We start from the raw sequence: 18,777 nt of genomic DNA, 5'->3' as shown, positions 1-18,777 counted from the left end.
TTATCCGAGCTTTGCCGATGGGTTCATCGATCATTTCTAACGATATGCAGATTGCGCGCTTTTTGCAAGCGCGAGATATTTTTTTGTATACACACGTCATACACAACGATATGCAAAGCACCGCTGTTTCGGTAGAAAAAGCGGATGAATACTCGAGGATTCTCGACTTCCCGGTTGAAAATCTATATTTAGTAAGATTTAATAAGCAGGATAAGATTTTATAAGCAGGATTAATCAAGCATTCAATATATTGTTGTGTGTTTCCTGATATTTCTTACGCAACATTCAAATAACCACAGTCACATTTGCCGGTATCTAATTTTCGATCTGTCATCAATTGGAGCAGCAATATAAAGCGGCTAGCAATTTGAGATGCGCATTTTCCATTAACTGGCAAACGCTGAAATTATATTTGCGCGTCGATGTCGTGCTGGGAACAGTTTGGGTGCTATCGATCAGTCGAAATATATTTCCGGACGGCACGGTTCATTCATACGATACAATGGAATGCTGGTAGCACGCGCACACATATTACCGCGCGTCACACGCTCGGTTTTACGTTCCCGCGGTTTTACACATTCGCAAGCTTGGTAAACACCTGACTGAAAGGCAGACGAGCCAGATAACGAGAGCATGTGTTTTACTTCATCACTCGACTCATTGTCAGATAAGCATATGATTTTCATTGCAAGAAAATTCGACTTTTTTTAGAATAATGACTTTATAATGATTTTATTTACTTGCACGCAGAATAATGACTTTAATAATGGTTTTATTCACTTGCAACTGTAATTTAAATTAAGAAAAATATATATACAATAATTTCACGTTTGACTACATAACTTTGAAAAATTAAATTTTATTTTTGTCAAACTTGCGCATCGTAAAGAATATGAATTAAAGCAATTAAGTAAAAGGAAAGCAAAAATTAATATATTTTTCACATAGAAATAGTAAATATATATTACGTTTTTAAAGTTTTATTATATATTTCTTGCCTTTATATATTTTCTATCAAATTAATCTATTTAATCGAGACAACTGCTAATTTTGAGAAATCAAATTTCTCGGCACTTAATTGTTTGCTGTTGTTTTCTTTCCGATTCTCACACATGGCTGCTCCGAATTGAACACATGATCGATGATGCGAATATAAATGTTTGGATACAGTAACAGAAGTTGCTTTCTTGATTATGTAGCCCGCCTGTCAGTTTATTTTACCATGAAAAAATGCAAACCAGTCAAGTCAAATATTTAGTTTAAATTTGGTTGTAAAAGGAAATACATAGATAAAAAGCGCATTCCGTAGATTGTAACGCTTTCTAAGTAGACGCTTGCAAAACCGCGATCATTAGTTTTATAATATATGAGTGCTCGCGGCTGTACTGCATTCATTAATTAACATTCTTTCGATTTATATTGACAATGAGCTAAAAAAAAACTATCTCAAGACAATTATACCTATATTCAATATATATTTTTTCTCTATTTCTTCATCGCATTTTAGACTATTGATGATGTCATATTTTTTTTTTGCGAGAAATTAATGCAGTTCTTTTTACGATTGATTGTTAACACACACACACACACATTATATAAATCGGTTAATTATAAACGATATTAATTTAAACTATGTATACTTATATTTTTAAATAACGACGTGAAATACACGTAATTTATTGATTACGTTCCGTGAGATATCTTTGATAGAGAGAACTTTGCGATTGATATTAAAATCACGCGATATTTTTTTGCAGCACCGATTAATATATATGCCTATTTGGGTATTTTTTGGATAGATTTCTGATTGGCGATTAATAAGCACTTTCCAAAGCGAAATCGTTATGGCAGTTTCTCGTAACGCATAATTACTGCGGCATACGCTTGTTTGATTCTTGACACATACGTCGTAATAGCATTACCTACGACGTGACCGCGTTGTTTTTTTCGAACCCACTACGCGTTACTTGTACATTGTTCCATGATTTCTTGGATCGCTTATTTACAAAACGTCCAAGCTATCTACGCGGAAACACGAAACGCGGTTACTATCAGTGACAATAAGCTATTTTCATAATTAAAAGCATGAAGGCAATTATACTTCCTATGGTCAGGCTTTATATTCTTCTGATAACCGGCCCTGATAAGTATCATGCGATGTCACGACGTTCGCTTTTAATGGAAACTAAATTGGTGAACATGAAACTCGAGAGAGATAGAGAGAGTGTCGAGAAATCATTGTATATCTCATCGCGAACGGTATATAAATTCTGCATTTATCTTTGCCGTATAAATAAATATCCACTTAAAAATAAATTGCTACGTAAAGTTCAATGGCAACAGTAAGTACAGCATTGTTGTTGATGCCATATTATTATTATTTTTAATTAATTTTTTTTATTATTTATTTTGTTATTTCACCGCCCGCACGTGCTGTGATTGTATGATATAATCGAAATCTTAATTAGAAATCATAATTATTTATTCTAACATCTTGTTAGAGAAAACATTATATATGTAATATCTAGTAACATAATTTTTTGCACACTTTACTTGCTTGAATAGTACGCGTACAATTGTAGATTTTACATTATGTGTTCTCTATCCATTTTTCTCTTATATTATGTATTTATTATTATGTATTATCTAATTTGTATATTATTATTTTGTATATTATTATGTTTGTGTTTTTGTCTTTTTTATATATTATTATTATGCACTTATGCATTCTGCTTAGATTCTGAAATTTTTATTACCAATTTATATATTTTTTATTGTACACATACACGGGACATTTTATCCATTGAATTATTTGTAAGAAAATAAAAAAAAATATCAGATTTAATATATGTATGTATATAGCCGTGTATACAAGCGTTGTAAGAAGTAGAAATCAGGTGTAAATTCATGTCTTCAATGACGTGCGATAATCGAGTGCACGAAGAAACGTGGAGAAGATTGAAAGAACGGTACGACGGACATCGCGCTTAATTGATGTACGGTAGAAAGAAACGTTTACTACTGATCATAAAATAAAATGATTTATGATTAGACTGTTTGTATAAACGAAAAATAACATCAGTGAACTTTCTATATATAACATAAGTGAAGTATCGCATTTTATCGCATAATTGCTTGTGATCATATGCACGTATATCTTAAGTGCTTTGTTAGAAATAGCTCTTTCTTCCTTAAGTATTTTTTAAACATTAATATAATATGTTTTAACCAAAATATTGTTTAAAATTCTCTGTTACACAAAATTAAAATTTATTAATTAATAATAAACATATATGTGCGTTTATCTAAGTTATTTTTAAGTAAACATGTAATCGAATGAAAAAATCAAGACTTAAATTATGCGAGTGTTATAATTTTCTCTATAATCCGATATAATATATTCGGTAAACCTAACAAATACCGGTCACTACAATCAATATTAAATGATCCCTGCAAAACTATTTCGGCGGATATTTTTGAATCGTTCGTTTAATCGATTACGAATCTCCTACGTTTCTCACTCGATCCATTATCGGCCGTATATCACCGAGAGAACGCATAACGAGTGTGCATCCAGCGCATTAAGTGCCGCGACGCCAATAAAAGTGTTGCAAAATTGAGAATTCATCGGAACATTTCGGACAGGCGAAAGTGCAGCGTGCGGATAAAACGATCGTAAATCGGATAACGTTCGGGAGATTCCGTTGCGAGACATTTTTTATGAACAGACAGGTTGATAAATATGGCCGTTCGATGTGATCAAGAAATCAAATGCATCTCATCGACCGATCTTTTCTAATTCTTTGCGAAATTACAACTGATTCGATTGTAATTCGGATCAAGACTGAAATATTTGTTGGTCAAAAATTTGATATTAAATGTTTTGATTTAGAAATTAATAATATATTATGAATAACAAATAATTTTGACTAATTAAATTGAATGTCATTTATGAATGCATGAACTTTTCCTTCGATTATTTTATCCGATTTTTGAATGAAACTGTTATTAATAATCCAAGCAAGAAAGAATCCAGTGAATGCCAATTTGACTAGTCTCGAACTGGTAACTTTTATTATCAATAATTATTGATAAAGATCAATGATTCTCAGTCATCTGTCGAACAAATAAATCAAACTATAGTCTTTTTTTATTTTAATTAACTCTCAAATAAAAAATTACAAACTCAAAATTTAATTATTAAAAATTTACTGACATATTTCCATTTTATTTCTCAACGTCAAATGCGAATCATTTAATTTATTTTAATTGCTGATCACCTTACAGGAGAAAAGAGAATGCGCAGCAGCACGAAGTAATGTGGAAACGGAAAAAATAAATAAAAAGAAGAAAATAAAGGTAAAAGACGGATGAAGAATAAAACAAAGTGCTTCTATTGTTAGTATACGAAAAAACGGAAAAATATTGCATGGTTTGTAAACAATGGATGCCGAAACTAACGCCTTCATCGTGATGCGGTAGTGCATTGCAACGTTACATGACTGAATCATACGTCACTATTGTAACAGAGCTGAAGGACAAAGAGTGCAAGTACTTTGATATGCGTGAAAAAAGGATACAGCCCAATCTCCAAGGAAAAGTTAAATACCAAGAGAGAAAAAGAGAACAAGGGAAAATACTGTGGGATTTTCTGTTGTAAGATCTTTAAAAATTAAATATATGTATATACAAAAAATATTAAAAATAATACAGTTAAATGGTAATATAAGAAATAAAATAAAAATTTATATACAAAAAAACATAAATATTTTTAAACGTAACAATATAATAATAATAATAATATACTATAATAATAATAATATATATATATATATATATACATATGTGAGATCGCGGCGCGAAGTTGTACGTTTATTCTCTGTGCCAATTCAGCTAGAAACATTCGGATTCATTTGATCACCATCTCTCGGAAGGCAATGGCAAATTATCAAGAGCGTTTTGTCATGAAACCCTTTAATCCGTCGTTTGGCGTTAAAAGTAATAGTATAAGTCTTATATGCTGTGGAAAAGCTACCAAAAAGAATGCACACTACAGATGCAGAGAAGTTTCATCCTCTAACAAGAAGATACGGACTGGAAATGGATATACATAGAAATTATATCTCATCTATATACATATACATACAAACATATATACACACACATATATATATATATATATATATATATATATATATATATATATATAATATCTCAATACAAGAATAAAAAATGGGTTAATAAGAACCGGGTGCAATAAGTCGGCACAACAAAATTCGAGGGAAAATTCAGAAAGGACCAAAACGTACATCGGTCCTTTCAAAAAAAGATTTCTATTCAATACATACATATTAAGTTGGATTAATATACACTGTATACACATTTACATATACACTTTCATTTTGTCCAATTGCGAATAGCTGCCATTATTTTACATGTCATTATACGAGACACACCGTGTTAGCAGTTTAAATATAATATATAAAAATATGTGATTATAAATTATTGGACATTTTTTAATTTTTAGAGTAAAATAAATGAAAGCCGATTCTTTTAAATTTATTTATATGTTTTTTTTTTTTGTAATAAATTATTTTTTTGTAATAAATTATGAAAAATTATGAGAATATTTGAATATATTAAATTAATATAATTTTTTAATTGTCATAAAATTTATGCTGCAATAATAGCGTAATAATATCAAATGAGTATGTTTTTTAGTAAAATTTTCATGGCTTTTATAATTTTGGCATAAACAACTTTAGATGGTGTTAACAAAAGGTTAACGAAATAAATATAAAAATATTTTATGCCGGATGATTGTGCATGTTAAGGTCGACTGCACAATTCCATTAGCAACGAGTTTTACATCGGCAATACTTAATTTGTTCATTACAAACACAGTATATTAAAATTTAAATTTTAATCGTCTCGGATGAATCCGGCATTAAAAATATAATGCATAATGTGTCCGTTACGAATTACATATTTAAATTTTCATGAGCGATTGGTCAGTGGTCATTAAAAATGCAATCTTCGATTCCCGAGTATTGCATAAGTTTTATCAATCTATATGCATGAATTATCAATCATATCATAAATACGTAACGCAAGTACGTAAATTATAATAAACTAGTTTACTTAACACCATTTTGAATGTATTTTCTCATATTAAAGCTTAGACATTTTTGAAAAACAATGTCATATTCAAACGTACATAAAGCAAACTTGATAACTAATCAATTATCTGTCATTTGCTGAATAATTTTGTAAAACTTTTTTATTAGCCTTCTTTCTGCGGACTTACTGTATATATTACATACATTACTATTAGAATGATGATCTTTAATTGATTGAAAATGTCCTATTTATTTACTCTGTATTGTACGTATAATAATTAATTTTATACTGAACCAAGTATATTATACTTACAGAAAACAATGACGGATGGTCGCTTCATCAGATCTGACCAATCGTGGTAAGACCAGATCTTGCACTAAGTGTGCATAGTAATATCCATATAATATCCTTTCATATCGGAGACTGATAATTTTAAAGAGTTTCCCTGAGCGCTTCTTTAAGTGTACTTTTGTCATGTCGTAAATATTATGAAACCCATCAACGTAGAACACTCGGAATTTCCCTTGTATCTGCTTTTATTTGGGAAATTGGCTTTTCTTTTCCCTAACGATCATTGCGTGAAATAATAAAATCTTTGAGCATCATTCGTCGCAATAACATTTCTGGTCACACGAATAACGATATAACGAGCTCGAAGCTCGTCACGGCCTATCATATTCAACGGAAACGAGTCAATTGCAAGACAGGCGACGAGGGTGTTTGAGGGTGGAGTACCGAGGAGTGAACACGATAGCACCGCGGGTCGTGAGTCCTGAGGGGACGGACGCCATGGCGGCCTCTTCGTCCTCATCGAGCGGCGGCGAGCAGCAGTACTCGCTTAGGTGGAACGACTTCCACTTTAGCATTCTCAACTCATTCCGGAGTCTGAGAGACCACCAAGACTTCGTCGACGTCACGCTTGCCTGCGACAGCTGCACCTTCACCGCGCACAAAGTCGTTCTTTCGGCATGCAGTCCATACTTCCGCGACTTGCTCAAGGTTAGTGCTATTTTTATATTCCTCTGCTTAAATTTTTTAAATTACAGGTAAAAATGGAACTGTTAATTTATTTGGCGAGTTCTCTTATAAATCTTATGTAATCATCGATATGATTTAACATTTCCAATTTTTACTTATTGTTTTGACCCTTGCACATAAATTAATAATAATTTTTAATGTATGTAATATAATGAGCATGGTTGATATTAATAATATTACAAACACATATCAAGAGTTTCATCACATATAAGCTCGAAATCGTAATTTAACAGAAATTTAAAAAAATATTTTAAAATTTGATTTTATACATAAAAATTTTTATATGTTTTGAATAAGAAAGCATTAGGAATACTAATATCTTCTTTTTTAAAAAAATTTAAAAAATACGCTCTTTTATATAAAAAAAACTTTGATATGCCATTTTTGATGTTTGATAAATTATGCTAGATACATTAAGATACATGTATCTTGTTACAAAGAGAGAAAGATAATTCGGATCTAATACTATTTTTACAATTAAAATATAAGTAAATTATAGAATATTCAAGAACTCGGAATATAATTTTTGATTTAGTTAAGCCTGACATTTTAATTGCAAATTTTAATATAAATTTGCAATATTTGTTGAAAATTTTGCAACGATGCATTATTAAATCACAGAGCTGAAGAATTTAATTTAGCGGTCACTGCGAGCGATATGTAACTCGATCGTAAAGTAGGAAAGTCGAGTCAGGGTCGTATATGACACGTAGGAATTCTACCACGTGGTAGCGTAACAAAATCATAATTGATAATTGCTAGCCGCACTATTTATACTCTTTACTTATGGAAACTGATATCTTTCTTCTCCACTTAAAGAATATCTATAATTTATTTGACATGACTTGAATTTAAAAACTATTTCAATGAACAAACGTGTGTTGCTCCAACATTAGGCAATATATATAAAAATATTTAATTTTTTTATCTTTTTTATCTTATAAAATTTTTTGGAATTGTAATTTCTGCTATAATTTCTCTCGATAATATATCTTGATAGAACGCAGATATCAAGTTTAAATATGATACGGTATTAATTGATAATTACGAATATGTCATAGAATTTAGATAACCGTATAGTATTAATTTTAGCCTCACGTGCTTCAATTTTCTAAAATAAAATTTCTTACGCGGGTATTATAAAAATTTACATATATTGCTACGAAGGTAATAATAAAAAGAACAATTAAAAAACATTTAAAAGATGAAAAAAAAAATATGTTTTTATATTTTCTATTATGTCAAATATCTATTATAGACAAAGTATTTTTCAAATTTTTATTTAATCAAAACCAAATTTTTTTTTCAGCAACGAAATTGGCGTTTTAAAATGCGCCAATTATTAGGTGCGTAATTTTTCAAATAGTAATTACCTTTTTGTGTTAATGTATAATTATATATATATATACATATATATCAAATCTTTTGCGTTAAAACGATGTTTCACAGACATTGTATTTTTCGCGGATTAAAGATGTCAATTTTAAGATGCCTCACGCATGCCAGTTAATTTTATATAAATAATAAGCAATAAATTAATAATATTATTAACTTCTTACCTCATATTTTGCCATTGTTCGATGTTTTTCCAAATTTCCTTTTTTTTCTTGCCTGATACTTGCTGCTTCTTTATTGATATTCACGTGACATTCACTCGCAAAAACAGAATTAATTACTATCGCGCGTGCACTGATCATTAAAACACGACTACATTTTATATTCCCGATGAATCGCGCATGATACATATTTTACTTTATATTCAAATGGAAAAATATAAAAATTACGATCATATAAATCTACAATTGAAAAATTGCGCGGTCAAATTATCGTAAACATTTATTACTTATACTATCTGATAATCTTTAATTGTTCGTAAAGAATGAATATTTGACATCTTAATTTTGCAAATATATTTCGAGAAATAACGTGATAATTTAGGGTGTAGAGAACGATTCTCACTCGTTCGCATTCCAATATGAATGATAAACAAGGTTATTGTATATAATATATACACAAAGTTCGACGACGTTATAGCGCGCTACTGTTTACATGGTTTTGTTGTCATTCGTGCGTCGCAACCTTGCCGCGCTTACATCGTTGATACGTATTATACCAATCTTTTATCATTCGCAAACTGGAAACCGAATAAGAAAGAACTGTCGTGAGCACCGTGTTAGTTTCGTGTCATTATGATGGTCGCGTTTTCCTGTTCCAATAGAAAATAAATAAAGTATGCGTGCGATTAACATCAAGACTATATGTATATCATATCACATAAACGTCATACTTTGATTAGTGCGTGTACGATTGATTATCTATCTTTCTGCGAGTGAGTGTCTTATGAATGCGATGGAAAAACAGCAGGAGACAAACGAGAGAGAAGAAGGATCTGAGAAAGATATTTAAAGAACAGCAAAACAACGATGAGGTAAGCAGTTTATAATTTATTTTTTATTTATCATATTTTTTATAAAACTTACTGCTGGTAAATCTTATAATGACATAATCTTATTCTTTGTGAAAAATATATTCTTCTTGCAAAATTAACGATTAAAGTGAAGAATCATTTCTAATGATTCTATATTTTTCTCGGATTTTTCGAGAGAAATTAATTCGAGACCCCGTTCTAATTATATTTAAACAGCGCATGAGTGGATGGCGCAAGAATCTTATTTCGCGCATTACTGCAATCACTAATTATAATAACTCTAGTTGTAATTGCATATTCTAATTGATTCACAAACAAACGCATAAGGACAAGACCGGTTCTTACCTCACAAATCTCGAACATTACAAATCAACGTAAAATTATCGAGAATGATTTCAATCTCACTTTTCTTGTGTGCTACTATTCTTTCAGGATTGGATTTTTATATATGCATATGCATATAAATAGCAGAATAGCATGAAATTGATTATGAAAAAAATAATTAACTTTTTATGCAATGCCGTTTATTAAATTTTCCTTGATAAATCATGACATCAAAAGCACACAAGAATAAAAATAACATCACGGGAATAAAAAACAATATTACATATAACAATAAAATATAATTATTGAGATGGAAAATAGCTTTATAATACATATTTTGATAATGTTATATTTCTGTATCAATGGACTTATATTATAGATATATTTAAATACATTAAGATATATTAAATTACATTTCTGTATGATGGATCACAGAATTACCTATGAAAAAAAGCAATCTCGCGCTATTTTTGTGTAATAAAGTCCACAAAGAACTTTCGGTTTTACATGCACAATAATATAGCGAATCGTTGCTAATAGAGATCCACCCTTTACCTTTAAGCAAGACATCGATCACTTTGACATGTCGTCGCGATGTCGTCAACACTCCGCGATTATATTATCTTTTCGAGAACCTGTTTCCTTCTCGCGCACTCCCTCTTGATTGAGTCTCATCACTTTTTCTCGAAGCAGTGTTTTATAAATCCCACGATAGAACTTTCTTTAGCGAGACAAAAGTTTACCAGGAAACTCGATAAAATCTTATTTTGCCATCGTGCAGTTTTGTCGTATAAAAAAAAAAAACGATAGAGCGCTTTTTCTGAAATCACGGCATTTAGCATGGTGGATCTCATCGATTATTTTGCGTCGAAACGATTGGTCGTCGCCCGAAGAACGACTCGGACTCGAATGAAGCGACCGACTTTCTAATTGACGCGTACCACTAATTGATTTTAAGTGTCGGGCATAGTACTCGAGGCGAGTTAATAAAGCTTACACGCCGGTCGAGCCATGCTTACGTCACACGTCGGCTACGTGGACATACGACGATGGCGCAGGATTTTATGCTGTGTATCGCTTGAACCTCCGAACACAATTACATTAAGGCCATCAGCAACCGGCCACGTTGTAATGGCGAATAGGGAAGACGGAGAGAAAGATAGAAGGAGAGAGGGAGGAAGAGAGAGAGAGAGAGAAAGAGAGAGTTAGTCTGTATCAAGCTTCTTACAACGAGGCGGCAACAAGAGTTACCATTATGCCGGCAGTAATAGCAGACGCTCCACTGTATTACCCGCTTTTTGTTTGCTCACTTGCGCGATGACGTAGGATTCCATATTGGTTTCGACGATCGCCTACTTATTGTTAGCATATAAACAGCACCGCGTGTAACGCTTATGGTTGATGTGACCTCGATCATAGGTGTAATCAACGCTCTAGCGGGCTCTATAACAAGACATTCTGGCGTGTGCGTGAAAATTTTAGTAATATCGTGACTAATAGTAAAAGTAAAAATAAGAGGAAACGTTTCTCTACGTACGTATAAAACCGTGCTAAATCTTCTCATTGGAAATGACAATAACAAACTAGTGCATCGTAAAAACGGGACGGATAAAGCATTATCCTGGGGCTATTTTTCCAGGAATATTTACCGCTACATTGAACGCTTTATATTGTATATCATTTTCATTTTATTTTTTGTATTAATTATCATGTAGCGTTAATCGGTATGCCATTTACTCGGCAAATAACACGAACCGATAAGCGTCCGCGCTCGCTCGCTCGTTCGCACTCGCAACTGTGTGCTTCCGGAAATATTTTCCAATTTGATTTGGCGCGATATGCAACGATAACGAAACTGTCCAAAAGCTCTGATAAAGGTGCATCTCAACGATAGGTGATTTACGCATCGGCGCGTCGATTTACGACGAACTCGTTCATTTGACTATCGGCCAGAAGTCGATGACGAATCGTCCAGTTATCGAACCGAATCCACAATGATATTTGCCAAAATACGAATAACGATTGTAAACGCGAGTTTTGACGATAACAAATGTTCCCCGTTATATGTCGTACGCGACATCCTGTAAATCGCAATAACAGAATCGATCGTGTTCCATTGGATATACTCTGGCTGCCGATTTATCTTTGTGCAATAAATTTATCGCTAAAGATAAATAATCAGGAGTGTCATGAAATGTAAATTTGCTGTAACATATTTTACAACTTTTATATATATATATATATATATATATATATATATATATATATATATCATCGGTCTTTTATTATATTTTATAAAAAATCTATTTTGCATTAAAAAAAATATACATTGAGAAAGTTTGGCTTACGAGCGAAGATGGTAAGAGACACTAATTACGCGTACTCTAATCTGTTAATTAAATCGGAACTACGTTGGAACTGGAGCGGACTGAGGGATTAAAGCAAAAAGTAACGGAGAGTAAATCGGATGATTAAAACGTGGACTAGATCAACTGACATTTACGGTGTGCTGCAAAGTAGAGAGAATGCGAGCGAGTCATGTTAATTTCTGCGCACCAGCACAGAGTATTTCATTTTCAAACGGTCATCGCCGCCCGTGGATATTAATGGAACGCGCGTTAACGGAGTTATCTAGCGACGTGACGGCCTCTGAAAAGCGAGCTCTGCTTTGTTAGACGTTGATCGGCGAATTAATATCGAAGTATTCTGAAAACAGGCTTAACGAGTTCTCGCAGCTTCTTCAAGCTGCCATTTACCTTTTAATAAATGGCCAAATATATTTTATTGCGTCAGAGATTTTTAACATGACTATAAACAAAATTTTTGAATATTTTTGATATGCGTGCTTTATTAAAAAATTTTTCATCTTGAGATCAAGTTTATTTTTAAGAGATCAAAATCTTAATAATTAAATATTATTAGAAATAATATTTATAATAATAATAATAATAATAATAATAATAATACGCGTAGCGTATTCTATATTACTATTATATGTAAATATTATTAGATTATAAATTTTATTTCTAAGAATTTGTGATAACTAAAATTTATTATTAAGATTTTGATATCTCTTAAAAATAAAGTTGATCTCAAATAAAATGAAAACTTTTTAAATAAAGCACGCATATCTATATCAATATCATTTTTCGAATCTATACAATATTATTTTATAAATATTGACATTGTGACATTTTCCAATAGAATATAACGCCTAATGATTTCTCCAATGTATTACGTGTTTATTGATATCGGAAAGAAAGTCTCTCGCGAGCGACTTCTTCTCTTTTCTCTTTTCGCGACTAGGTGATAGTAATCGCAAAGTTACAACGCGCATTTATTTTGTTTAAATATAATTCAATTATTTTCACGCGGTTCCTTCCGTACAAGGCAGCAAAAAAATACACGGGTCATTATCACGCTCATCTTACGCAGTGGATCCGCGCGTGTATATATATGAGCGCAGCTATATTAATTGCGGCGTTCGTTCGACGACATCCCACGCGACGCATGTGCGCGCGCGCGTGAAAATAATAAGTGCGCCGGCGGAGACGCGTAGATGAAAAAACGCGGACAACAAAAGTCCGTTATCTCGGCCCGACGTTCTTTTTCGATCGTAATTAACGAAAGTACAAGAATTAAAGCTATGCAGCGGTTGGAAAAAAATTGAATATACGATAAAGGCGAAGAGACAGAAATAAAGACAATCTATGCTTTTATGCAGCAGACTTTTAACTTTTTCAAAAATTAAAATTTATTAAAATATAAAATAATTTAATTTGTGATTGAAAATTATGTTATATATATATATATATATATACTATATATATATATATTTTAGTTATGTATATTTTGGTACGTCAGTTATTTTGTTGACAGGGCATTAGCTCGGCGAAGAGAACCTTGGTCGGTGACAATGCGGGAGGGGATGTAAGTGTAGCTAGAAATAAATTGTAAGAAATATAAATGAAGGGGGAATATAAGCAGAATAGGAGTGAGGCGGAGGATATACAAAGAGAAGAGAGAGAGAGAGAGAGAGAGAGAGAGTGAGTGCGTACGCCGCGGGGAAATACTAGAAACAACGCGTGTAGAGTGCAGGGCAGAGAAAATCACGCGCTTGCACAATCCCATCGTCGGGGCAAGGTGCTCCATATTCTATATTTAAAGACGTCCGTAGGGCAACTCTCTGAGAGATATCGCACGCGTGTGCGTGCGCGTATCCGCTTCTTCTCACTCTGTATGTGTCTGTCTCCTTCTCTCTCCCTCGTGACCGGTCGCATTTAAATTTACCATCGATGCGCGCCGTCTCTCGGGACGTTCTTACGAGTCTGCAGTGTATATATGCGTGCGTGTACAGCTGGAAATATATGAGACGTGCGCGAGCTCGTTTGTTTCCGGCTGTGCGTGATGCGAACGCGCGACTGTATAGCAAGAATCTTAACGCCTCGCGTGTAGCATCTATTTCTACTCGAAGAGCTTTGCTCGCCGGATCAACATTAATATCATCGAAATTTTCATCGTTTCAAACAGATAATATCAATTTACGAAAGTTAAATGTTGTTTCTGCCGATAAACTTTGCTCAGCAAGATTAATAACAAAATTTATTAATTTATTTGATAGTTTACTTATTCTTCATTTTTTTATTAAATTTTTATTACTTTAAAAGTGATTTTTATTTAAGCAAAATTTTAAAGACTGATATCATGTTTGTATCATCTTAGCCAATACTTACGAATAAACGTGTGCATTAATTTTTAACCACAATATATATATATATATTTGTCTTCAAGTGAAAGATTCCAACTATAAATCTGATTGTGAAATATGACTGATGATTAGAATGCACGCAGAGTATCAAGGTGAGAACAACTGCGGTATAAAAGGCAATGAAAGTCTCGTCTCCTTTTGTTTCGTCTCTTCTAGACTCGCGTCGCGCTTCCTCAAATGTTTTTAGTTCGTATCTCGCTTTAATTATCCGCTCCAGGGTATTGCCGTCTCTTCCAATCCGATGATCTAGCACGTGCACGCTTTCGACCGAAAGCGTAGTCGTCGTTTACACGTGCGTGCGAGGGCGGTTAATGCAGACTTAAACGACTGCGTCACTCCGTACATTACTCATCGAAGAGAGTTCCTCTTGTCTCTCCCTTCTTACTTTGTGTTCCGTATATCATCCTCTCGCTCTTTCTCTCGTATCACGTTTCGCTGTTAAGTATCGCGCTTATGAACACTGTAATTCATCGCTAATGAAGGGCAAAACCCATCGTGCAATAGTGGTACCGGCGATTGCTCGGAAATTAATCGTAATAAGGAATAAACCGCTTTTTTTTTCAGTCCATCCGTCATGACGACAGATTGCAATCGTTGTAATAATCGTGCGCGAATCTAAACCAAGCAGAGGAAATTCTTCGGCATATTTTACGATTAATTAATCTGCGTAAAAATATTCTCTAATACAATTTCTCTCCCCCTTCTCATTCTCTCTCTCTCTCTCTCTCTCTCTCTCCCTCTTATCTCGAACAGAGTGCAAGCGTATTCTCTCGAATCCGGTTTCGCAACATGGCACGTCTGCATCATGCGCAATAACATGTGCGATTGCGAATTGCGCCTAGTTGCGCGATCGTTGCTGATCGAGTAAGTACGTGGGCGTACTGAGTATGACGCACATAATCGTAAACAGCGGCATGACGCGTCGAGAGGCGGAAGAATGGAGCTTTGATTGGGCACTCAACGTTAGCACGATCCAGTACGACTTGATTCCAAGAATAATACGCGACGAACGAGACTATTTCGAACGCACTGGATAAATGTTTCAAGACTCGTTGTTAGGCGTAGGTATATCGGTTTGTTGGAGCTATATTTGACTGGGCAATAATGGTTACGACAACAGCTCTCTCCCTCCGTTAAGTTTTCCGTGACGATGCCTTGGGTGACGGATATATATATCTATATATATATATATATGCGTATCTCTTTAATATAGAATTCAATGATTCGTAGCGACGCGTTTTTACGAATCGAATAAATTATCGAGAGAAGAAGCGGCGGCTCTCTAAAGCATGTACGAGAAGATCGAGAACGATATTTCGATGATAAGTGTATCCAGCTTGCAAATATAACTCGAGTTGTTTCTTCTTCATTATCGCTGATTTCTCGTTTCCGTTCCGCGGAAATGTCATTTATTTGATGATTAATTAATTAACTTTCTTGACATTTAATAAACATTGGATCCTTATTATTTATTGAACTATAAATAGAATAGATATATGCGCCACTTTAGCGTTACTCGCTAAAAATTTATATCATGGCTTCACTTCCGATAATTTAAAATTATCATATAAATATGCCTTTATTTATGCCTTCAGTTATGCCAAAAAATGTCTTTATTTATGCCAAACTTATTGTAATTTAATTAAGCGTATATGATTAATTATTAAAAATTCAAGATGCCTCTAATCGAGTATTCGCTTATTATTAGTAGACAAGCGAGGCAATAGCATTCACGCAGTATACAATAATAACGATTGTTATATTTTATCTATAATTATCGTGTGGTAATAAGAGAAAGGCTTTATGAACTAATCGCATCCATTGCGAATTATACAATAATTTACCGCCCACGTTTTATTTCGAGGCAATTTCCGAATCGACTTGAACTCCAAATGCTACGTGAAAATACACATAGCGCGCTATTGCATAAATTAATTATATTTCTTTCTAAGTCGTAAAAAATGCAATTAAGTCGCTGTCGAAACACTGCAGACGCTATAATATTTGCTCACTTTCTCGGCGCATATTGTACACATGGGCATATTAAAAAAGAATTTGCATTTTATACTTACAGAAAAGTTAGATTAAAAAATACTTTTACGAAACATTTTTCTATTCTTAATATCTAGTATTTTTCTCACAATCCCATACGATACATTTTTTTATGCAAATATAATATATTACAGCGTGTGTTGCCTTCGCTCTCATGTAACAGCGAGTGCTCCTCGTTTCTTATTCTGCAAATAATTATTTCGCAGACGGACGGCGGATTTTTCGGTGTCGTTTCGGGCTGCCGATCGAGGGCGGTCCCGCATCGAATTTAAGCGGACGTAGTACATCTGTCGACCATAACGCCGTCCGTCCACCGGAGATCGTCGCCATAAGTACCCCGAGCGCGTACACGAGCAAGCACACACCATGGACGAGGCGTGCGCGCGCGGCGGATCTTAAAATAAGATCCGGCTACCGCGCACCTCGCGCCGTAATAAATTTCTCCGCGTGTCTTTCCTCCCGCTCTCATCGCGCCGCATCCGCGCTCTTCGCTCTCCTTCGTCAAGTGCCACCGGGAGCGGGAGCGAGACGAGAGGTGACGGAAGAGAGAAAGAGAGAGACAGGAAAAAAACGTACATAGCGCGAGTCGTTGGGATCCAAAGAACGGGGAACGATAGAGCCCACACCCCCGTCTCTCCCCTTGGTACGCGCTCTCCATCGCGCGTTGCTATATATGTTACGATGTAATTCAAGAATTTGACCGCTCGTCCGCGATGACACCCGAGCGGAATTAAAGGCAAAGCTGCGATCGAGCTTAAAAGCATCGCGCGGAATATTTTAAAAAATTTCGAATCTATGACAGAAAATTTTTATCCTTACTTGATCAAATAATTTTAAGCAATATTTAAACGAAAATTAAGATTTGTAATTTATATAAAATAATGTTTTTTTTTTTTTAAATATATTACGTAAGTGTGTTGCAATTATGACATTGATTTCATTATGTTCTTGGAACGCGAGCACCAGAGCCTACCGAATGAGTACAATAGTAATCTTTGTTTTCGCAAGGACGTTCCATTCCAGCTGATTCATGGATTCGTTAAAACGTGCCGCTTCTTCCTTTCACGTTCGCCTGGTCTGACAGCACTCTCAATTTTCGGAACGTTACCTGAATCATTCCGAGGTAACGAACCCAATGTACTGTTTCTCCTTCGATTCGTCTGTCCGCAATTTTTTCCGACGACTCGCAGTGTCATTCTGCAAGAATGCGCGTTGGTTTTCTCGTTTTGCGTGAGTCTTGCGCGACGCATTTGATTTCAGGGATTTCATCTGAATCATACGCGGCAGCGACCTATTCGCGACTTTCGTCAATCTCGTCAAACACGATTCTTGGAAATTCTTGTTGATCGTGGCAGCTAAGTTACTCGCTAATTAACTAGCTTCTTCAATCATGATTATGCGTGCTGAATCATGGCGTACAAGTTCACACGATTTTGCAGCAAAATATGCAATTCGTATTATCGATATTTAAATTGAATAGACTTCCGTTATTTCATAAAAATACTTAAAGTCAAACACAAGTTTTTCTTAGTTGACACAACACAAGCGCATCTCATGTTTTTACTTAAGTCACTTGTATATAATTTTTGTATATGATCAAGTTAAAAAGAAAATTATTAATGAGCTTAATCTATTTATTTTCACGTCGCTCGACATGATAGTTGCTGTGATTCGAGTTCAAAGTTGAAATAAATACGTCCGTTTCGGAGAAAAACATTTCTTATTTCTTATTTCCGTTAAAAGCTAAAACAGACATTGCCGAGACGAGATTAGTGTCACATGGCCTTTCGGGCATCCAATATCACCATCTGCAACATCAGCAGTATTCCGCAACACTCCTAAATTCACATTAGCATGCACGCGTTCTCTTATCTCAATCTCTCTCGATAAAACGCTTCCTGTTCGAATCATCTATTTCCGTAAATACGTTCCGTCATTTCACTCGTGTTTCACGAATCGCGATGCACATTAACGTTTGCAGTGACCGCGTATATTCCAGCATTATTCAGTTCGTTGCGTCGTATGCGAATAATAAATCGCTCCATGG

The 18,777-nt window shown here is 34.1% G+C and overlaps 1 protein-coding gene across 16 annotated transcripts in view; it reads left to right on the top strand.

The window, feature by feature from the left end:
* The window catches only part of LOC126855040 (protein abrupt), a 75,031-nt gene that overhangs the window by 18,601 nt on the left and 37,653 nt on the right, over nt 1–18,777 (top strand). For 8 of the 16 annotated variants that reach the window (XM_050602352.1, XM_050602366.1, XM_050602367.1 and 5 more), the window contains exons 2-4: nt 4,288–4,656; nt 6,435–6,478; nt 6,824–7,119. In XM_050602352.1, coding sequence (XP_050458309.1) covers nt 6,448–6,478; nt 6,824–7,119 — 327 coding nt within the window. In that variant the 5' untranslated portion in view covers nt 4,288–4,656; nt 6,435–6,447. Of the gene's footprint in view, nt 1–4,287; nt 4,657–6,434; nt 7,120–9,271; nt 9,587–18,777 lie in introns of those variants that run through there. The other 8 variants (XM_050602361.1, XM_050602360.1, XM_050602356.1 and 5 more) reach the window with 6 other exon arrangements.

Source organism: Cataglyphis hispanica, chromosome 15, assembly GCF_021464435.1.
Source record: "Cataglyphis hispanica isolate Lineage 1 chromosome 15, ULB_Chis1_1.0, whole genome shotgun sequence".
Lineage (NCBI taxonomy): Eukaryota > Metazoa > Arthropoda > Insecta > Hymenoptera > Formicidae > Cataglyphis > Cataglyphis hispanica.
The sequence above is the reverse complement of the archived record's forward strand: the minus strand, read 5'-3'. Positions and strand labels throughout refer to the sequence as shown.